Below are 23,615 nucleotides of genomic sequence, written 5' to 3' on the forward strand. Positions count from 1 at the left end.
ATAAAGAGAAAGCACTACAGTACTTAGGTGAATTGAAAATACTATTTCTTTTGTTTTTTACAGTGCAAATATTTGTAATAAAAAATAAAGTAAGCACTGTACACTTTGTATTCTGTTGTAATTGAAATCAGTATATTTGCAAATGTAGAAAATGTCCAAAAATATTTAATAAATGGTATTCTATTATTGTTTAACAGTGCGATTAATCATGTGATTACTTTTTTTAATGGCATGATTAAGCGCAATTAATTTTTTTAATCGCTTGGCAGCCCTAATTTAAATGCTTTGTTGAACTGGAGCCTTTATGCTAGTACAATTCGCACTGAACTGAACACAGCTGGAGTTGGGTGCAAAACAATTTATAGTCATCCCAACGTGACCTCTTGCTGAGAACAGACATTATAAACACAACAGAATGGCTATTAACATTTTAAACGAACAGGACCTGATTCTAATCTCACAGAGAGATAAATTTGGAAAAATTCCACTGAAATCATTGGTTTCAGAGTAGCAGCCATGTTAGTCTGTATCCGCAAAAAGAAAAGGAGGACTTGTGGCACCTTAGAGACTAACAGATTTATTTGAGCATAAGCTTTCGTGAGCATAAGCATAAGCTCACTGTAGCTCACGAAAGCTTATGCTCAAATAAATCTGTTAGTCTCTAAGGTGCCACAAGTCCTCCTTTTCTTTTTACTGAAATCATTGGCTTTCTACACATAAAGATGATATGTGAGCCCTAGTTTACACTACAAACTTATGTCGGTATAACTACATCGTTCAGGGGTGTGGAAGATCGCAGTTATACTGACCTAACTCCCAGTGTAGACAGTGCTATGTTGATGGGAGGACTTCTCCCCTTTCGGGGCGGTGCATTACCTACACCAATAGGATAAGCTCTCGGGGAGGTGCATTACCTACACCAATAGGATAAGCTCGCCCATCGACAGAAATAGTATTCATTAAGTGCTGCAGTGGCGCAGCAAGTGTAGACAAGTCCTGAAAGGTGAATTGGGCCAATTCTGTAAATTGAAATTTGAATGGAATACCGGACCCAAATTTGGTTTTCAGCATGTTTACTCACCCTCCAGTTATGCCAACAGAATTGTACATCTTTTAATGATTGTCACAGGATTTCCCAAGTTTTACTTTGTTTATATTTATTCATGGTTACAGAATAATAATTCGGAAGTCAATCTGCATACATTTTTTAATTATTTGAGTAATTTGCTATGCTAAGCTTTATATTCTTCACGCTGAACAAGTTTGTTTTAAACAAGTATCTTCAAAAGATGCACATTGCTACATTTTTTATACTTGTCAAAATAAAAAATTATTAATAAAAACCTATGTGGGTCTGTGAAATTAAGTGTAGTATTAGAATCAGAAGGATAACCATAATAAATATTTAACATTCACAAACAGGCCTGGAAGGAATACTGCATTAATAAAACAAGTTCTTGGGAATAAATCTTGGCCTTACTCTGTTTGAATTACAAATTCAAAGAGGCCATTCAGAATTCCATCTCAGGTTTTCATTAATTTGACACTATGCATCTTTTAAAACCAAGATTAGGATAACTATGTCATTAGAAGCATAATATTAATTCCTAATTACTTCTACTTATCCGTAATTTTCTATTTTTTTTTTTTTTTGGCTCTCTCTGTACAGATCTAAAGCCTCAGAGAATGCAAGCTGGTATTGCACTGAACACTGCGCACTACTTCCCAACATTAGCAGTCTCTCTAGTAAGCCACTGATGAATTAGTCTGTATGCCTTTCAAATACTTCAAAAGGGTACAGGAAGGTAGTTTATTAAAATGAGTCCGAAAAAAAATTTTCCTTAATAATTAAATTGTTTTCTTTTTAAGTTTCTTTCTCAAACAGCAATAATTGAGCAATATGTTTTGCTATTGGACATAACCATGTCTTAATTACTTTGTATACATTAATCAATGTTGAACTGTTAATTCAGTATAAGATTCAACAACATACAGAATAATTTACAATTCTCTCTCATATCAAAATACAATTTAATCTCTTTGGCTTGTCAATTCATTTTTGTATAAGTATAATTGTAAATTATTATTTTTAATTTGTAGTTAAATATCATTAAACATTTTTATTGTCCAAATTTCATACTCTTCTTTTTCTCTTTCAGAGACAGTTATCTATGGAAATCTAGCTCTACTAAAGTTGTTTAAAGTGTCAAAGTAACAACTAGGTAATATAAAACTTGTAAGATTGACCAAACTACGGAGCAAGCAGTTAGCCTCTCTTTGAACTCCTATAATGTGTATAATATATACAAATATTCAAGAGTAAATTAGACCTTGAACAGGAATAAATATCCTTTGCAAAGTTTTCTGATGTATGTAATATAACTTTAGGCATCTGATTTTTTGTTTTAATGTGGACTTTTTTAAAAGTGCTTTTAACGTTATCAGGTGAATTTAGATTAGTGTACTTTCAACTATTAACCACAGTATGCCTGCATTATTGATAAGAATGGTATCTTTACTAGTAAGCATTATCTGGATATCTTGTACAATGCTGTACCAAGAGCCACCCGGGTCCTCTACGTGGCTCTGGGACATAACTCTGTTTAAGTGATTGCATTGTTTCACTTTCCCAAAGTGGTAAACTTCTAGCAACTGCTTTGGATTGAGTGCATATGCAAAAACGTGTGATGCAATCTAGAGCAATGATTATAATGTGAATCATAATTTCAGATTAATTAATGAAGCCCTTATACCTAATATTTAGGGTGTTCTAGGCACATTGTACTGTACATGTTGAGGCCTCACTAATCTGAAAGCTTATGAGAAGACACAGTATTATCAGGGAAGGAATAGCCCTGTGTGAACCACCTTTCTCTCCAGTAGGGAAGCAGAAAAATAAACAGCTTAGTTCTTCTCTTCCTTTAGGGAGAAAATGTGGAAGGGGGGTGGAGGAGGAGGAAGAACGTACAGTAGGCATCTCCTTCGTCCTGTACTCCAAAAGAACCTAAGCTCTTTGACGGGGCCCTAACAAGACCTATCAATTGCCATTCCTTTTTCCACAATGTACAACTGGGCCAGTCAGCCTTCAGGTTTATCTTGATATGCATCTGGTAGACAGGCTCTGCTTCTCCAGAAATAAGGGATGCTTGTGGCTTTATTGTTCATATTTGTGCTCTTTGTTCCTCTTTGGCAGTTTTATATATGCCACGATTTCCCAGCTGTTGCTCACACTGTGAAATGTGGAGACGTTCCTGGGAATTTTGTGAATCAGGACTGCGATGGCATTGCTGATTGCTATGGAGCAGGCACTATGAGAGAATTAAGTAAATTAGTCCCAATTATTTCAGGAAGAAAATTGAAGTATTTAGGGATGCCACATTTCTGTCTGGATATCTGTGTGCACAATACCAATGAGAATTGAACTGCAGACACTGGGAGGCAGCTGCCTGAACAGAACATTAGAGGGATTAAAAATTGAGGGCCTCATTCTCCATTCAGTTACAGCAGTTTTACATTGCTGAAACACGATTCGTTTTGGTGGAGTTACACTTGTGTAAAACTGGGGAAATGGAGTGGAGAATCAAGCCCTGGATTTTTAGAAATTAAAATAATTAGAGAATTATCATTTGAGATGTCTTTAACTGTAAGCTCCCTGCTAGACAAGACCTGGAAATGATATCAAGGAGGTTTTTCTGTTTATGAATTCCCATTAGCACATTTACTGGACTATGTGGAGAGAAAGTTCCTTTAAGTAAATTTTCAACAGTAGGTCATCCAAATAATGCAGATTTAAATGCTCTCTTTCTTCATTTGAGCTAACAAGACCTCATCAATTTGGACAACACTGTAGCAAAAGATAATATGCCAAATGACATGGACATGAATAGATACAGTTTTCCCTTTAATTGCAAGCTATGGGAACAATTTGACATAGCTGGGAAAGGAAATGTAGTATTCTTGATCTGTTGAGACATTTCTTGAATAGGTCAAGAAATATATTCTGTACATAATCTTGTTTAGATTATATAAACTCAAAAAGGTCTGAAACCACCTATCACTGCAGGCACTACATGAATAAAATACCTGGATGATGTTTTGAGTGTCATACCGGGATTATGATCCTATGTCTGAATACATTTATTTCTTTATTTTTAATATACATTCCCTGGCATGGAAGATAGAAAAAACAAAGATTTTCTCTTTTTTTCCTGTCAGATACCACTTTTTTGTATAACACTTAGAATGCTTCAGTCTGATACAGCAGGAGAAAGGGAAATGCTTAATGGCAAATTTTCTTTATCTGTTCCTTAAGTTGTTGAAGGAGGATATGTGTTGTCCTCTGTTCTGCAATGTTAGAAAAACACATACTGACTGCAGGACATCAAAATGCCTGAAGAATTGGATTACTGGACTGAGAACCCATCTATACTTTTGGTATAAGGGTTTTTTTCATCCCCTATGAAAGAGTTGGACTGAGAAGGCAGGTTGTTGCATTTGAATCAATCCTTAAGAGCTTTTTTCAAGGGATTGTCCAGATAACTTAATCCGACTAAAAAGGGCATGATACTACCATCATCAAGATATTGTGAGAGTTCAGGATCTTATATTTCAGATTTTTGTTCTTGGTGGTCTCTTTGGCTACAAGTAGTAATGGCCTGCATAGTATCAGTCAAAGTTATGTTGTCTGAGTCCAATTTGGCCATGGAATAAAGAATTTTTTTTGCTGTTTTTTGTTTTTATTGAAGGAATACAATAGTAGTTAAATATATCTTAATATTTTTTCCAAAGAAATTGGGAGCTCCTGCTTCATACGTTAAGATAATTTGGGGCTGATGGTGGCCCAGGGTAAAAAGAGGAGATTACTACTGAGAAGAGAGGAAAACAGAGGCATGAGATAATTGGGAGAAACTCCTACTTGTTTTGCCCATTGATGGAAGAGTTTGCAGATGAAAGCTGATGATAATCCTTTGGGTCCTGTTAGGCGGTTGGAAGAGGTCACCATTTCTACAGCTAGTCACTACTGACCCATCACAAAATGGGGAAGAGATGGCCAGCCCTCTGTGGAGATAGAGGTGGTTAGGGACTATTTAGAAAAGCTGGACATGCACAAGTCCATGGGGCCGGACGAGTTGCACCCGAGAGTGCTGAAGGAATTGGCGGCTGTGATTGCAGAGCCATTGGCCATTATCTTTGAAAACTCGTGGCGAACGGGGGAAGTCCCGGATGACTGGAAAAAGGCTAATGTAGTGCCAATCTTTAAAAAAGGGAAGAAGGAGGATCCTGGAAACTACAGGCCAGTCAGCCTCACCTCAGTCCCTGGAAAAATCATGGAGCAGGTCCTCAAAGAATCAATCCTGAAGCACTTGCTTGAGAGGAAAGTGATCAGGAACAGCCAGCATGGATTCACCAAGGGAAGGTCATGCCTGACTAATCTAATCACCTTTTATGATGAGATTACTGGTTCTGTGGATGAAGGAAAAGCAGTGGATGTATTGTTTCTTGACTTTAGCAAAGCTTTTGACATGGTCTCCCACAGTATTCTTGTCAGCAAGTTAAGGAAGTATGGGCTGGATGAATGCACTATAAGGTGGGTAGAAAGCTGGCTAGATTGTCGGGCTCAACGGGTAGTGATCAATGGCTCCATGTCTAGTTGGCAGCCGGTATCAAGTGGAGTGCCCCAAGGGTTGGTCCTGGGGCCGGTTTTGTTCAATATCTTCATCAATGATCTGGAGGATGGTGTGGATTGCACTCTCAGCAAATTTGCGGATGATACTAAACTGGGAGGAGTGGTAGATATGCTGGAGGGGAGGGATAGGATACAGAAGGACCTAGACAAATTGGAGGATTGGGCCAAAAGAAATCTGATGAGGTTCAATAAGGATAAGTGCAGGGTCCTGCACTTAGGATGGAAGAATCCAATGCACCGCTACAGACTAGGGACCGAATGGCTAGGCAGCAGTTCTGCGGAAAAGGACCTAGGGGTGACAGTGGACGAGAAGCTGGATATGAGTCAGCAGTGTGCCCTTGTTGCCAAGAAGGCCAATGGCATTTTGGGATGTATAAGTAGGGGCATAGCGAGCAGATCGAGGGATGTGATCGTTCCCCTCTATTCGACATTGGTGAGGCCTCATCTGGAGTACTGTGTCCAGTTTTGGGCCCCACACTACAAGAAGGATGTGGATAAATTGGAGAAAGTCCAGCGAAGGGCAACAAAAATGATTAGGGGTCTAGAACACATGACTTATGAGGAGAGGCTGAGGGAGCTGGGATTGTTTAGCCTGCAGAAGAGAAGAATGAGGGGGGATTTGATAGCTGCTTTCAACTACCTGAAAGGGGGTTCCAAAGAGGATGGCTCTAGACTGTTCTCAATGGTAGCAGATGACAGAACGAGGAGTAATGGTCTCAAGTTGCAGTGGGGGAGGTTTAGATTGGATATTAGGAAAAACTTTTTCACTAAGAGGGTGGTGAAACACTGGAATGCGTTACCTAGGGAGGTGGTAGAATCTCCTTCCTTAGAGGTTTTTAAGGTCAGGCTTGACAAAGCCCTGGCTGGGATGATTTAACTGGGAATTGGTCCTGCTTCAAGCAGGGGGTTGGACTAGATGACCTTCTGGGGTCCCTTCCAAACCTGATATTCTATGATTCTGTGACCCAGTCAATGACCACCTTGAAGGGACAGAAGAATGTCTTCTACCAAAGCAGAAGTTACTTGTGGCAGACTAGAACAGCTGAGCAGCTGTGTGAGAAGCTTCTCTTGCTCTAAAATGAGCTGCCCAGTTTGTAAAATGCCTAGCACAGAAGTGAGCAAACTACGACCCATGGGCCACATCTGGTGCACGGGACCCCCCGGCCGGTCCCTGAGCTCCTGGCCCAGGAGGCTAGCCCCCAACACCCTCCCACCCCCGTGCTGTTCTCCCTTCCCCCGCAGCCTCACCTCATTGTGCTGCCGGCGCAATGCTCTGGGCGACGGGGCTGCGAGCTCTTGCCAGGCAGCGCAGCTGCCCAGTGCTCTGGGCTGCACAGTGGTATGGCTGTCTCAGTGCTCTGGGCTGCACAGTGGCATGGCTGTCTCAGTGCTCTGGGCGGCGTGGCTGTAGCACCGCCAGCCCCCGGTGCTCCAGGCAGCGCGGTAAGGGGGCAGGGAGTGGGGCGGGGGGGGGTTGGATAGAGGGCAGCGGAGTTTGGGGTGGTGGTCAGGGGGCAGGGAACAGGGGGGTTGAATGGGACAGGGGTCCCGGGGGGAAGTCTGGAATGAGAGGAGGAGTTGGATGGAGCGGCGAGGGACAATCAGGGGCAGGGGGCCCAGTGGCAGTCAGGGGACAGGGACAGGTCGATGGGGTAGGGGTTCCCAGGGGGTTGTTAGGGGACAGGGAACAGGGGGCAGGTGTGTGGATGGGGCAGGAGTCCCAGTGGGGCCATCAGGGGGCAAGAAGCGGGGGAGGGGTTGGATGGGGGTGGGGGCCGGGCCACACCTGGCTGTTTGGGGAGGCACAGTCTCCCCTACCCAGCCCTCCATACAATTTTGGAAACCTAATGTGGGCCTCAGGCCAAAAAGTTTGCCCACCCCTGGCCTAGCACAATGAGTTCCTGTATTAACAGAGTGATCATATTCTTGAAACACATCATACTCCTTAGTTTGAGGTGTGTGTACATAGTATTATATTACTATGCAGGTTATATTTTAATACTCCATTTGAGTGCTCTATAAATATGTTTTAAATGACTGGTTGGATTAAATTGTTTATTTTTTAAAAAGTAACTTTAATACAGATAATAAGGTGACAGCCTGGAGTCCCAAATCAGCAAAGCATTGAATTACATGAGTAATTTTAACCACATGAGTAGTCCCTGAACTCAAAAGGGCTACTCATCTGTTTAAATGCTTTGCTGGATTAGGGCCATAATAGCAGTCTTCTTTTTATTCAAAGAGCACTGCAAAATGGCGTGTCAACGTAGGGTTGCCAATTTTGGTTGGCGGTATTCCTGGAGGTTTCATCATGAGACATAATTTTTAATTAAAGATTGATCTTTAATTCCTGGAGGCTCCAGGACAATCTTGGAGGGTTGGCAACCCCGCTTCAGCAAGGCAAGGGTTAAGGAGCTTCTCTGGATACAGGAAGCCACCCCCATTGCCTCTGCTGGGCATGCTCCCAATGGCTGGAGCATTCAAAAGAGAGCAGTGCAACTCAGTTTGAGCTGACTGTGGAGGACAGCAGTTGGGTGCAGCAGTCTCCCACCAGGAAGTCACCTGGCCTCCAAGCTACTACCGGGATTGAGCATCATAGCCAAGCCACTGGAAGCCTGTTGACTATGGTAGTTGAAGGTGAGGACTTACCATTGCCACCAGAGGAGATTCAAGACATGGATCAGAGGTGAACACAGTAGGGACATTGGAGGGACTGGAACAAGGGGTAGGAAGTGACCCAGGGAGCACACTTATGCATATCAGGCCATAGTCCATGTACAAGGACTACTGCTTTGAAGCGCCCTGGATCAGAACCTGGTGGGGTAGTGTGGGCCTGGGTTTCCTACCTCCCCATCACTCCCACCAGAGGGTGACACTACCCCAAATTATAGCCAATAGGCAAGGCAACCTTTGGACTCTCGCCAGTGGTCCTAAACTGTAGCTGCCAGGGAAATCGCCCCTTGGAATCTTGCCATGAAGTGTTACACTCTGGAGTACTGCTATCCCAGAGCACACCATCAAACCCGCAACAAGCAAGAACAACATAGACAATGTCAGTGCATGCTTCCTGATTCCAACATGAGCCTCTGCCTGATTTGGGGACCACCACTTAAGATTGTAATATAGTTTGTTATCCATTGGCCATTCAGTTCTTGGGTTGCTGAGGCTGCCAATTCATGTGAACTTTACAGTGGTTTCTGTTAAGTGGATACCAGTTCATTAAGAATTGAGCTGAGAATGTGACTACCAACTCCTTCCATCCAGGTCAATAAACAGTGGTATTATCTTTCAGTCATGGCAGACGATGGTTCAAATCCTGCAAGCATATTGGAGTTAAATTTGAGTGAAAGGAACTACTTGTGTAAGGTTAAGTAAATGCATATGTGTTTGCAGAATTGGGGCCTTGATCTGTTTTCAAGCCAGTGACCTACAGATGAAAAACTATGAATGAATCACTATAAGTAAGGGAAATTAGTAAACTTGATAGTTACCTTGATCTTGTGCTTTAAGTACTGGGACATAGTCAGGCTTAACACAAATAACTTGGGTGAATTCTTCTTTGTAGTCATTCTTCGTAAGTAAATAGGCTTCTTCTGTGTCAGTCTGTGAGTAGGGATTTGAACTTGGAACAACTTCTATTAGTTCATTATTAATATGGAATTCCGTGCATGAAATTGGTTTCCTAAAATCCAGAAAGTGAGTTTTTTTTCAATGCATTCTGATGCTCTTTGCAAAAACACTCTATGTAATATAAGTTATTGCATATTGTCATGATTCCTCAATCTATTAAACCCATTTATCAATAACTTATCTTTTTATAACCCTACCCCTTTTAACATTGAAAATGATTGTCCAACAAAGACTGGCAATGATACAGTGCACTTATATTATGATTAGACACAATCTAATTATGCCTGGTCTGTGACCAAAAATATACAGGAAGGCTAAATTCAGATTTGGTGACTGTGTCCAGTTCTGAGTGCCATGTTTTAAGAAAGGTGTGGACAAACTGGAGGGATTCCAGAGGACATCAACAAAAATGATAAGATTAGAAAACCTGACCTGTGAGATTAAAATAATGGAGCATGTGTAGTCTTGAAAAAAGCAGACTGAGGGGGGACCTGATAACAGTCTTCCAATACTTTAAGGGCTGTTATAAAGAGGACGGTGATCAATTGTTCTCCATGTCCACTGAAGGTAGAACAAGGAATAATCAGCTTAGTCAACAGCAAGGGAGATTTAGGTTAGATAGTAGAAAAAGCTTTCTAACTATAAGGGTAGTTAAATACTGGAATAGGAAGATTGTGAAATCCCCATCACTGGAGGATTTTAAGAACAGGTTAAAGGAATACCCATTAGGGATAGTCTAGGTTTACTTGGCCCTGCCTCAGTGAAGGGGATGACCTCTTGAGGTCCCTTCCAGTCCCACATTTTCTATGATTCCATAAATTGGTGCAATGAACTGAGTTACATCTATCTGTACTTACAACAGGTCTGAATTTGGTTCAAGAATGGAAATGTTCACGAGACCTCAATATCACTGAATTTCAGTGCATGGTACCTCAGATTTAGCTAGAAATATAAGAAAGAAGCTAGAAAGAAGACCTCTTTACTATATACTTTTATATCTTTGAATTTTCTATACTACAGAAAATAACACATATTACTAACACACTACCAGGCAATTTGGTGTCCCAAGTAATGGCAATGCAATGATGCTAGGGCCAAGTTCAGACCTAATATAAACAGGTGCAATACCGTGGACCTCAGCACAGTTGCACCAAGTGCTCAATTTCACCTTAAATTTACATGCAAATATGATTAGGGGCTTTTGCCAAGATTAAATCCTATATGAAACAAATTGGAAATTTTAAATTATATTAGGAGCCTAAGTCTCACTGGAAGTCAATGGGACTTAGGCACCACAGTAACTCAGATATTTTTGAAAATTTTACCCAAAAAAGAATTTTTAGTTAGTCACAAATGAAAAATATTTACTCAAGTGTTTTGTTCTCATTTATTGATACTTCTAAACCCATTCCAGCATGTCTTTACTAATCATTAATTACAAATTTCCCAAATAGTATCAGCAGAATCCATAATACATTTTAGTTCATGCAGCAGTTAAATATGGTGCCTTTGAAATTCCTAAGATAGAGAAGTATCTTAACAATTTAATATTTTACTATCTATTTGAAATTGCAAACAGTAATTCAATTTCATTTACACTAGTGCAACCTCACCTCTGGATGTAGTAATTTAAGATCTTTTATTTTAAATTAAAAAGAATTCAGATCAGATTAAGGGTCTCAAATTGGGCACCCAGAAAACAAGGAACAGAAGTGTTAACTACCTATGAAAAGTGGAGTTTAATGACTTGCCTAGCATCAAACAGGAACTTGGTGGCAGAGGCAGAAATAGAATCCATTTCCTCAGGATATCATTCAACTACCTTAACCATGACACTGTCCTTTCTCTTCCTGAAATCCCATCCCTCATTCACTCACACCTTCCAACTTCAGCAACAAATTAGGCAAGGGTTATATAGACAACATCCTCCTGCACTACATAATCCTGATTCCTTCCCAGAATAGATCCATCCTGTGCACTCAGTGGGGTAGGGGTTCTGAGGAAAAATAGTATGGGATTATGTAATTAAAGACAATACATCTGCACAAGGAGGCCAAATTAAGATTGTATAGGCAACCTCAAACCTGGTATTTCCTAACTTTTGAGTGCTTGACTTTGCAAACTTAATGTTTAAATATAGGTTTAATGTGTAATTTCCAAGGGTTTTTTAAAAATCAAACTGAAAAAACAAAAATTCCATCATGTGGCACCCTAGTGACACCTTTGCAGTTCATCATCAGGGTTGGAACTTTAGATTCACTGCACAGACCACTGCCACTTGAACTAATAAAGTAACTCATAGCAGTAGTGCGTTACCATCCTTCTGTAGACCAGCACTAGAGGATGAAGAGATACAGAGTTTGACAGTGGGTTTCGCAGATATTTACTGGCAACAAAGGAATGGTGAGGAAAAGAAATCCTGAGTTCCATTCCAGGCTCTGGAGGGGACTGTTCTCTTGTGGACACAGACCTTCTGCCTGTTTTCCCCAAGCTTGACTCCTGCCCACTGAAACCTGTCCCTGTCAAAGTAGTCTCTTCCCCAGCCTTGGTTCCTCCTCCCAGTCCCATTTTCCTTGCTGATCCAGTCCCAGTATCTACTTCACAGGTTTCACATCCCAATCCCCTAGCCCAGTCAGTCCTAGTTTCCTCCTCCAGACCTTCCACCCAGTCTATCCCCACAAATTCTCAGTCCCCGTTCCCTGCTCAGCCAGCCCCATTTCTTCCCTCTTGTCTTCTTGTCTGATCTGTTACTTCCCTCCCCCCACCAGTTCTCAATCTCAATCTAGTCTCTCTCTCTAGGCCCCTTATTCAATATCCGTCGCTTTCCCATCCCCTCCCTGGCTCCTTGTCCCAGTTTCTTTGCCCAGCCAGTCCCTCTTCTTCTTCCACATTCTGGTTCCTCGTAAGATCTGTCTCTTCTGCCCACCACTATTTCCCAGTCCCAGTATCCTTGTCCAGCCAATCCCAGTCTTCCCCCCCTTGACACAATCTATACATTTCCCTCCCCTCCCAGTCCATTTCTTGTCCCCTCTGCATTTGCATCAGGTATCTTCCTCTTGCCCACTGTTCGCATGAGAGAGAGAGAGAGACAGACTCCCTGCTCTCTGTTCTCGTGCCCAACCCCTCCTTGGCCCAGAGCAGGTGAGGGCAGCAGTTATAGAGAGTGTCCATCTTCACCCCTGCAGTGTTGGGCTGTAGCATGCTCAGTCATTCTGTGAGAATGGTGCATGTGATTCAGGCCATGTCTACACTACCGCTTATGCCGGCAAAATTTATGTTGCTTAGGGCTGTGAAAAAAAACCCCAAACCCCTGAGTGACATAACTTTTGCCACATAAGTGATAGTGTGCACGGCGCTATGCTGGGGAGAGAGCTTCTCCTGCCAACATAGCTGCCACCGCTTGTGGAGGTGGTTTTAGTATGTCAACAGGAGAGCTTTCTCCCATTGGCATAGAGCAGCTACACATGCAATCTTACAACAGCACAGCTGCACCAGTGCAACTGTGCTGCTGTAAGCTCGCTAGTGTAGATATAGTCTCAGTCACAAATAGGAGCTGTGAGGGACTGGAACATGCTCAGTGAGGATGGACCCTTCAGAGATTTTAGCTACTAAATTAAAAGTCATCTCAGACTATTGAACATGTGCAAACAGATTTTTTCAAATGCTTATAACTTTTTCAAATTTAAGCAGACATTCCTGGGAACAGTAAAAGGCATATCCCCACCACATGCCAAAGCACTATAGCTTCTCAAAGAAAAGGGCACCTGAATGTTTTCAACATTGCAAAACAACTTCTTTTTCCAACCTTGTCCTCAGAAATGGCTGAACCATTTTAACTGAAACTTTATAAAAAGATTCCCGAGGCAGATTTCCAGCAAGGAAAATTTCAACTCCAGTGGCCAAAGTTTGGCAAAGTTATAAGCAACTGATAGCAGGGTCTTATAATGGAAACCTTATGGGCAACCTTAATAATCGTGATCCAACTATAAGTAAAGATGGTGAATATCTAGTTACTGTTCTCTAGGTTAGAGTGGGTGGGAACATATCAGTATCTACTGTGGTATACTTTTGACAATTTACTGTTCTGAACTATGATAAAAAAACCAAGTACAACTGTCCAGTAAAACAAGCATATTGTTGCTTAAATCCCTGAGCTACACTTCTTTAATGTTAGCTTAGCCCAGAATCAAACACTGTATTGAAGGAGCAGGTCTACCACTTATTTTACGTAAAGGCATCAGAACTTCTGAGTATTAGCTTTCATCCCAATCCTTACTAATCCTAATATTTGCTTCCTGCAGCACACTGAGCACAGATTTTCACTGAGCTGTTCACACTGATGCCCAAGTCTCTCTCCTGAGTAGCTACAGGTAAGAACCCCAGTAATGTGAATGGGTATTTTCAGTTATTTCTTATAATGTGCATTATTTTGCATTTGTCAACATTAAATTGTATCTGACATTGTGCTGCCCATTCATCTAGTTTTCCTGAGGTCCCTGGAATTTCCTCACAGTATTCTTTAGGTTTGACAATCTGAAATAATTTGATGTTATCTGCCAGTTTACTCACCTCATTATTCACTCACTTCTCCACATCATTAGCAAACATACTAAATACCACCAATTCTAGGACAGCCTTTAGGTACTCAGCGTTAACCTTTGCCATGTTGAAAATTCACCATGTATTCCTGGTCCTTGTTTTCTGTCTCTTAGCCAGTTTCTAATCCACGACAGCACTTTACCTCTCATACCATGACTACTTAATTTCCTAAATAGCCTCCTGTGGGGTATGTTCGGTGTTACTGCTGCATGCAATCTTTTGCTCTGTACAGGGTGCTCTCTTAAAATACCAAAATGATTTAGGTTACCGTTGTTTGTTATTTACATTAAACAACATTGCAAAGCACGTATATCACAAGTTGATCCTCTGTTCTTAATTATAACTCACCATTGTGATGCCCATTAATCTTTCTATTGGTATACAGGCCAAATCAAGATTTATTAAACATCTGAAGAAGTGAAACTGTCAGAAACACTTCAAAATTGAAGACCAATACAGGGACTGATTTCCTCAACTTTATCAGGGCTGCACAAATAATTAATTAATGCAAAAGTATAAACAGCAAGCATGCATAATATTTTTGGTGAAAAGTAAAGGCCATTTTGTCTAATAAGGCATCTCCCTACTTAGTATTTAATTTCCCCTGAGACGGCATCTAATTGATTCTTAAATCACTCACTGCTGTTACCTCAACTGCCCTGCCTCTGTATAAAAAGTGCTTTGAGGGTTTCTTTTCTGATTATTTCTTTTTCAATTTGTGTTTGTTGGTCTGTACAATGGTTTGGCTGGTAACAGCACATGTTACCAAGTGAGGGGCATGGGGGTCACTAAAACCTCATAAGAATTATCACTCACTGAGCAAGTAGAAATGAGCAATGGATTATAGCTGATTCTCTTGTCTTGGTAAGAGGCAGGATACAGTTTGCATTGCTTTTTTGTGTTAAACTAGCCTTATAACTGAAAGTATTCCTTCTAAAGCAGAACCTTTTAATCACTATTCATTCTAGAATTACCTTTCTTCTCTGTACATTCTCAAATGCTACACAACTTTCTTTAGAAATACATACAACAATCCAAACTGAAAAGGATAACTGAATACTTCAGGTTAAACTTTTCAAATCGGAGTGTCTAAAATTAGGCACCTAAATCTGTATTTTGGAACCTAACTAAACTACCAAATTTTCAGAGCTGCTGGACAGTAGCAGTTCCCATTGACTTCAGTGGGAATTGCAAGTTCTCAGCACCTTAGTAGCACTGACACTTCAACACCATACTTTCCTTGTAACTGCACAGCTGCAGCCCTGATTAGAGAGCAGTACAGTCACATCACCGCAGGAAGAGTTTGGGTCTCCCCAATTTCCCCAAGCTATACCATCCTTATTTTTTTTAATAGTCTGCTCTCTGTGGTGCTCATGATCTCTGAATTGTCTGAGCTGTAAAAGCTGGATACTTTGCAGGTGTTATTCACTTGCTTCCTCTATGGGGGAAGGAGGTGGAAGGTATATGGCAGACCAGAAGCCATGAAAGATGGCTTTCATCTCTTCAGCTTTCATGAGACTAGAGGTTTGCTTAATCACCAAAAAGGTTTGCTCTATCACATGGTTCTCAAGCTTCTGCTGAGACTGGTCCATTTTCGACAACTCTATCAAGACTGGGGTAACTTGATATGTCAGTCAGTTGCTACCAGAAGTTGCAGGCTGAGTTGTTTGTGACTTAAAAGTCACATGGTCCTACAGAAAGGCACAATACTTCAAAAACTCTTACGCAGTGGGAGCACAGCAGCTATATCTCCTCGTACCTTTTTCACTTTGTGTACCAAATGCCTGATCCAGCAGCTGCTGACCGGACGCTGGACTTTATTACTTGTTCTAATATTACAGTGAAAGGTACATAGGAGTGCACAGCTGGGCTTCTCTATAGCACTTACATTTATCATCTCTCCTCTTGCTTTACTTTTTTTTTCAAACAAAACAGTTCTAGGGCCTGATTTTCATGTCATTTACAGCTGTTATACACTAGACCAGGGGTTGGCAACCTTTCAGAAGTGGTGTGCCGAGTCTTCATTTATTCAGTGTAATTTAAGGTTTTGCGTGCCAGTAATACATTTTAACGTTTTTAGAAGGTCTCTTTGTATAAGTCTATAATTTATAACTAAGCTATTGTTGGATGTACAGTAAATAAGGTTTTTAAAACGTTTAAGAAGCTTCATTTAAAATTAAATTAAAATGCAGCGTGAGTGCCACTGAAAATTAGCTTGCGTGCCGCCTTTGGCACGCGTGCCATAGGTTGCCTACCCCTGCACTAGACTAACTCCACTGACTTCAGGCTAGTTACAGCTGATTTACCCTAGTGTGAGGGGAGATCCAGGCCCTTAGATCTGGATTTCTGAAGATATTTAGATGTTGCTCTGCTGAGCATCGCAAGACCTAAGTGACTTGGATGGCTAAGTCCCACTTTCAAAGATGACTTAGACATTTAGTATGTCTTTCCATTGGTATAATGGAATGTCTTTCAATAAAACTAAGAGTCCTAAGTGCTTCAGATACTTTTGGAATAGGGATGTAGCCAACTTAGTCACCTAGGCCCAGATTTTTAAAGGTATTGGGCATTGCTGTGCTCAGTGTTGCAATGCGTAGCTGATTTAGGAGCCTAAATATCATTTGGAAATGGGATTTAGGCACTTAAAAGCCAAAATCCCATTGACAGTCAATGGGATTTAGACTTCTGAGTGCCTAAATCTCTTTTGAAAATGAAACATAGGCTCCTAAATCAGTTAGGCATTGTAAAGATGAGCACAGCAATGCCCAAATATCTTTAAAAATCTGGGTGTTAGTCTTTTTAGTATCCCCTCAAAAGGGAGCTTCCTCCCACACCCTACCTCTCATTTTTGTTGCCCTCAGCTGGCCCTTTCCCATTTTTGATATTGTATGTCTCAACTTAAATTTACTTGCATCTCTAAATAAATTGTTGGCTTATCAGTAGTGGTGTCAGCAGCAAGCCAGCACACTCTCTTAAATTAATTAGGAGGCAAAGGAAATAAGGTCAACCTCTACAAAGCAATTGTATCTATCCTGATGCCTAACATTATATATATCTGTCAAAAGATAAAGAGTTTAAACCTGTTGACTCAGAGAAGCTTTTATCATTGCTTCATGCAGATGTTAAAATTATATAAAAATTCTTAACCAGGTGACAATAAGCTATCTTAACAATACCGATTAGGCATATTTTCTTTCTGATAAATGGGATATCAATAAATAAATTCATTCCCTAATTTATGCTTGCACCTAGCTCACTTTTGAGCAGACATGAACCACCTATCAAATTGCAGAAGTTTAGGCAGGAATACAGTTATCCTCAATCAACTTGTCACTCAATTCTATGGAGAATGCCATAGCAATAAACAACTGATAATATATACAGATTGTTCTAGGATCTTACAAACAATTTTTAACTGTTTGGTTATGATTAAGAAGGCTTCTCAAGGGGTGTATCTGAATCACAGAAACACAGAATAGTAGGGCTGGAAGGGACCTTGAGAGGTCATCTAGTCTAGTCCCCTGCACAAGTATTATCTAGACCAGGGATGGGCAAACTTTTTGGCCCAAGGGCCACATCGGGGTTGCGAAACTGTATGGAGGGCTGGGGTAGGAAAGACCATGCCTCCCCGAACAACCTGGCCCCTGCCCCCTATCTGCCCCCTCCCACTTCCCACCCCCTGACTGCCCCCCTGTGAACCCCCGACCCATCCAACTGTCCCTGCTCCTTGTCCCCTGACCGCCCCCTCCCGGGACCCCCACCCCTAACTGCCCCCCTAGACCCCAACCCTATCCAACCCCCCCTGTTCCCCGTCCCCTGACTGCCCTCCACCCCCGAACCACTGACCCATCCAACCGCCCCTTGCTCCCTGTCCCAACTGCCCCCCAGGAAACCACTGCCCCTTATCCAACCCGCCCCCCCCTTCTTCCTGCCCCCTTACCATGCAGCTCAGAGCGGCAGGAGCTCGCAGCCCTGCTGCCTGGCTGGAGACAGCCACGCCACTGCGCTGCCCAGCAGGAGCAGCAGGCCAGAGCACTGGCAGTGCGGAGAGCTGAGGCTGCAGAGGAGGGAGGACAGCAGGGTAGGGGCCGGGGGCTAGCGTCCCCGGCCGGGAGCTCAAGGGCTGTGCACGACGGTCCCATGGGCTAGACGTGGTCCGTGGACCGTAGTTTGCCCACCTCTGGTCTAGGCCATCCCTGACAGGTGTTTTTTCTAACCTGCTCTTAATCTCCACTGACAGATTCCACAACCTCCCTCGGCAAGTTATTCCAGTGCTTAACCACCCCTGACAGTTAGGAATTATATTCCTAATGCCCAACCTAAATCGCTGTGGCTGCAATTTAAGTCCATTGCTTCTTGTCCTATCCTCAGAGGTTAAAGAGACCAATTTTTCTCCCTCCTCTTTGTAACAACCTTTTATGCACTTGAAACTGTTATCACATCCCCCCTCAATCTTTTCTTCTCCAAACTAAACAAACCCAATTTTTTCAATCCTCCCTCATAGGTCGTGTTTTCCAGACAGTTAATCATTTCTGTTGCTCTTCTCTGGACTTTCTCCAATTTTTCCACCTTTCCTGAAATGTTGTGCCAGGAACTGGACACAATACTTCAGTTGAGGCCTAATCAGTGCGGAGTAGAGCAGAAAAATTACTTCTTGTGTCTTGTTTACAACACTCCTGCTAATATATCCCAGAAGGATGTTTGGGTTTTTTTACAACAATGTTACACTGTTCGCTCATATTTAACTTATGACCCACTATGATCTGGGGATCCATTTCTGCAGTACTCCTTCCTATACAGTCATTTCCCATTTTGTATGTGTTTCAACTGTTCCTTTTTAAATGGAGTACTTTGCATTTGTTCTTACTGAATTTCATCCTATTTTCTTCAGACCGTTTCTCCAGTTTGTCATAATACAGTAACCTACAGTTGTTCAAGGTACCTGTATTATGATTTAGAAACTGAATTAACATATGCAACCAGATCTTCAAAATATGCCTGTTGTCCCCAGGGCATTTTAATTGAATGTACCCTACAGAGCAGCGTACATTCTCTTATTCCACCTCCATTCATACAGTAGGTGATTCAATAAGCCTTTTTAAAGTACTGTCAGACACTGCTACAAATGCACTAAATGTTGCAAAAAGCAATATCAAGTCCTTATTAAATAATAAACACATTAACTAAAATATATATGAAGGGTTAAAATCCATTGCTGATGTAGTAACCTGGTACATGGATTTGTGTACAGGCCCAAAGTCCAGAGTTTGGTCAAGAGGTCAGAGGCCTAGCGATAGCTAAGAGAAAGCAGAATAACCAAAGATATGCCTGGTCAGCAAAACGCCAAATGTTGGGGGCAATAATTGTGTCTTATTCAAAGTTGCAAATAGAACAAAGAAGCCCTGTTTCTGTTGTGTTAGTTTCTTCTGTAGGGAGATGTTCTTCCCACACATCCAACCTTGAGTTTATGAAAAGGTTGGAACATGTCAGTATAAGATATGGCCTCCTCCCACCCCTCTTTCCCAGGGCCCAACGCCTGCCTTAAAACACAAATAAGCAACTTGAAAGACAATCTTTATTGCCACATACTTTCACTGTTTCTTTGATTTTACCCCTAGATATGTATCTGTTGGACAATCAAAGGAGCTACTTCATTCCTATGGACCCCAAATTGAATTCAACATATATTTATACTAATACATTTATTAAAGTACTAATTAAGTGTCATGTGTTAACCTGAAGCCACGGGCGGAGACATTATGTAACCTTTTGACCATTGGCTACTGTGCTTATCCTGTCTTGCTGCTAGACCTATCCAAGGGTTTGGGACTGCCTACCCCGTCATTTCCCTCTGCCCCATGGAAAATCTATATAATCCATTGTAATCAATTGTTCGGCAGTGTCTCTGAGCCTAATAAGCGAGGTGACACACCATCAGCGCTGTACGTAATAAACCCACGTGCTTGATTCTACACGGTGTCCATATTTGTTCCTTCATATATATGCGAAGTATCAACTGAAAACAACAGTCTGGCTAACTAATTATATAGGAAAATTCCCAGTGACTTAAAGTAAATTCAAGTATTACATCTGCTCCTGTGTTCCTCTACCAATTTTACAAGCACATTTTCCTATGTTTTTAAATTGTTTTTCTGTCTCCTGTTACTGTGCAAAAGACCCCACACAATGCACAAAGTACTGTAAACTGATTAACTAGCTATACAGAGGAGACAAGTGCAGTGTCTTTCACTTAGGAAGGAGAAATCCCATGCACCACTACAGGCTGGGGACCGACTGGCTAAGCAGCTGTTCTGCAGAAAATGACCTGAGGATTACAGTGGACAAGAAGCTGGATATGAGTCAGCAGTGTGCCCTCATTTCCAAGAAAGCCGATGGCATATTAGGCTGTATTAGTAGGAGCATTGCCAGCAGATCGAGGGAAGTGATTATTCCCCTCTATTCAGCACTAGTGAGGCCACACGTGGAGTATTGTGTCCAGTTTTGGTTCCCCACCTACAGAAGGGATGTGGACAAATTGGAGAGAGTCCAGCAGAGGTCAACAGAAGTTATTAGGGGCTGGGGCACATGAGTTATGGGGAGCAGCTGAGGGAAATGGGGTTATTTAGTCTGCAGAAGAGAAGAGTGAGGGGGGATTTGATAGCAACCTTCAACTACCTGAATGGGGGGTTCCAAAGAGGATGGAGCTTGGCTCTTCTCAGTGATGGCAGATGACAGAACAAGGAGCAATGGTCTCAAGTTGCAGTGGGGGAGGTCTAGGCTGGATATTAGGAAACACTATTTGACTAGGAGGGTGGTGAAGCACTGAAATAGGTTATCTAGGGAGGTGGTGGAATCTCCATCCTCAGAGGTTTTTAAGGCCCAGCTTGACAAAGCCTTGGCTGGAATGATTTAGTTGGTGTTGGTCCTGATTTGAGCAGGGGATTGGACTAGATGACCTCCTGAGGTCTCTTCCAACCCTAATATTCTATGATTCTAAGAACTGCGATTTTAAGTTTACCAGAACCCTTTATTACAGGTGGTATGGGTAGTGGCACCTAAAGTTAAGGTTGCTTGACACTTCCCATTACATGCCCCTATTATCAGTTGCTTATATCTTTGCCACACTTCAACTATTCAGGTTGATTCTGGTCTTCCTTAAACCATTTTACATTGGTGTAACTCCACTGGCTTCAATGGAGTTATTTCAAATTTACAATGCTGTGAGAGCAGAACTAGACACCATTTATCTGTTTATTACAAAACATACGTTCCCTTTCAAATCCTATGCAAACTAAAAAGGCCATGTTACTAAAAAAAGGAACTCCTTTTTTCAAAGAACATGTTTTTCGTATCTCATTTGCTATGCCAGACATTTTTATTGCTACTTCTTGACTAGTAGAATAATTTTTGTACATATCTCTAAAATGCAAGTTGAACTCCATCACTACCCCCTGACATATTTTTAAAGATTTACAAAAAGCCTTTTTCTGAATAGGCTCATTCCAGTTTTCTGAGCTGTAACTGACTTTAAAAAAAACAACCCCAAACCTTGACTCTTCCCTTTTATGGTCATAAACAGATTTCAAGGGCTTAGCTGAATGGCAGAAGGTATACTTTAGAGCTCGTTATTCCACTATTTTTTCAAGTTAAGTAGGAAGTAGAAAATGCTCCATGTAAATGCAGTGCAACGTTGACCAAAAGTCTCAGGTAAATAAAAGTAAACTGCAAGATGTTTGTTAATTAAGCCACACATACTCTGTACTATTAACAACAAAACCTTTCTATTTGATTATTATAATTATTAATTTATGATTCAGGCATTATTCAGATGAACATCAAGAAATTAATTTTGATTGTAAATAAAGGGTACAGACTTCTCCAGGAAATCCTCTACATATAAACTTTGCTTCCATTGATCCAGGACTGAAATATCCATCATTTTTTGTGTGGAAACAACTGAAACTAGAACAGAGAAACAAATACAAAAAGTTCAGAGAAAAGTCATACTAAAATTAGTTTAATTTTTACAAGTAAGCCAAGCCCCTTCAGAGCCCAGCAATATTGTAGCTAGTAGGCAATGAAGAAACAATGCTCTCAGGCCATGTCTACACTACACAGCTAAATTGGCACTGCTGTGATCGATGCACGGCATCGATTTATCAGGCCTGGTGAAGACACGCTAAGTCAATGGGAGAGCACTCTCCTGTCAATATCTAATCCACCTCAATGAGAGGCAGAAGCTATGTCGCCAGGAGAGCGTCTCCCATCAACATAGCATAGCATGGACACCCCTGTAAGTCGATCTAAGATACCTCAACTTAAGTTACGTTACTTATGTAACCTAACTAGCGTAACTTAGCCCTGGTCTACACTACGAGTTTAGGTCGAATTTAGCAGCATTAGGTCGATTTAACCCTGCACCCGTCCACACGACCAAGCCTGTTTTGTTGACTTAAAGGGCTCTTAAAATCTATTTCTGTACTCCCTGGCAAGGGGAATAGCGCTAAAATCGACCTTGCTGGGTCAAATCTGGGGTAGTGTGGATGCAATTTGACAGTATTGGCCTCCATGAGCTATCCCAGAGTGCTCCATTGTGACCGCTCTGGACAGCACTCTCAACTCAGATGCACTGGCCAAGCAGACAGGAAAAGCCCCGGGAACTTTTGAATTTAATTTCCAGTTTGGCCAGCATGGCGAGCTGATCAGCACAGGTTACCATGTAAAGCTCATCAGCACAGGTGACCACAGAGTCCCAGAATCGCAAAGAGCTCCAGCATGGACCGAACGGGAGGTACTGGATCTGACTGCTGTATGGGGAGAAGAATCTGTGCAGGCAGAACTCTGTTTCAAAAGACAAAAAGCCAATATATTTGCCAAAATCTCCAAGGCCACGATGGACAGAAGCTACAACAGGGACACACAGCAGTGCCATGTGAAAGTTAAGGAGCTGAGGCAAGCCTACCAAAAAACAAAGGATGCAAACGGTCGCTCCGGATCAGAGCCCCATACATGCCGCTTCTATGATGAGCTGCATGCAATTCTAGGGAGCGTCCCTACCACTACCTCACCACTGTCCGTGGACACCTGCAAGGGGGGAGTTTCATGCAACAGTGATGAGGATTTTCTGGATGAGGATGATGATGATGAGGAAGTTGAGGATAGCGCATAGCAGGCAAGTGGAGAATCCCTTCTACCCGGCAGCCATGAACTGTTCATCACCCTGGAGCCAATACTCTCCCAACCATCCCAAGGCGGGCTCCCAGACCATGAAGCCGGAGAAGGCACCTCTGGTGAGTGTATCTTTGTAAATATAATACAGGGTTTAAAAGCAAGTGTGTTTGATTAATTTGCCCTGAAGACTTGGGATGTATTCGCAGCCAGTATAGCTACTGGAAAAGTCTGTTAACGTGCCTGGGGACGGAGCGGAAATTCTCCAGGGACATCTCCATGAAGCTCTCCTGGAGGTACTCTAAAAGCCTTTGCAGATGGTTTCTGGGGAGGTCAGCCTTATTCCGTCCTCCACGGTAGGACACTTTTACCACACCAAGCCAGTAGCAAGTAGTCTGGAATCATTGCAGAACAAAGCATTGCAGCGAATGGGCCTGGGCTTTGGTGGCATTCAAGCAACATCTGTTCTTTATCTTTTTGTGTTAGCCTCAGGAGAGTGATATCGTTCATGGTCACCTGGTTCAAATACGGG

The 23,615-nt window shown here is 41.9% G+C and overlaps 1 protein-coding gene across 1 annotated transcript in view; it reads right to left on the minus strand.

Moving 5' to 3' along the window:
* Positions 1 to 23,615, minus strand: part of SHOC1 (shortage in chiasmata 1) — a 117,847-nt gene that overhangs the window by 82,039 nt on the left and 12,193 nt on the right. The window contains exons 4-5 of the mRNA XM_077818051.1: positions 21,790 to 21,877; positions 9,178 to 9,368 (exon numbers count right to left, since the gene is read on the minus strand). Of these exons, the coding sequence (XP_077674177.1) occupies positions 9,178 to 9,368; positions 21,790 to 21,877 (279 nt within the window). The remainder of the gene's footprint in view (positions 1 to 9,177; positions 9,369 to 21,789; positions 21,878 to 23,615) is intronic.

The sequence above is a fragment of the Eretmochelys imbricata genome, chromosome 5 (genome assembly GCF_965152235.1).
Source record: "Eretmochelys imbricata isolate rEreImb1 chromosome 5, rEreImb1.hap1, whole genome shotgun sequence".
NCBI classification, from domain to species: Eukaryota; Metazoa; Chordata; order Testudines; family Cheloniidae; genus Eretmochelys; species Eretmochelys imbricata.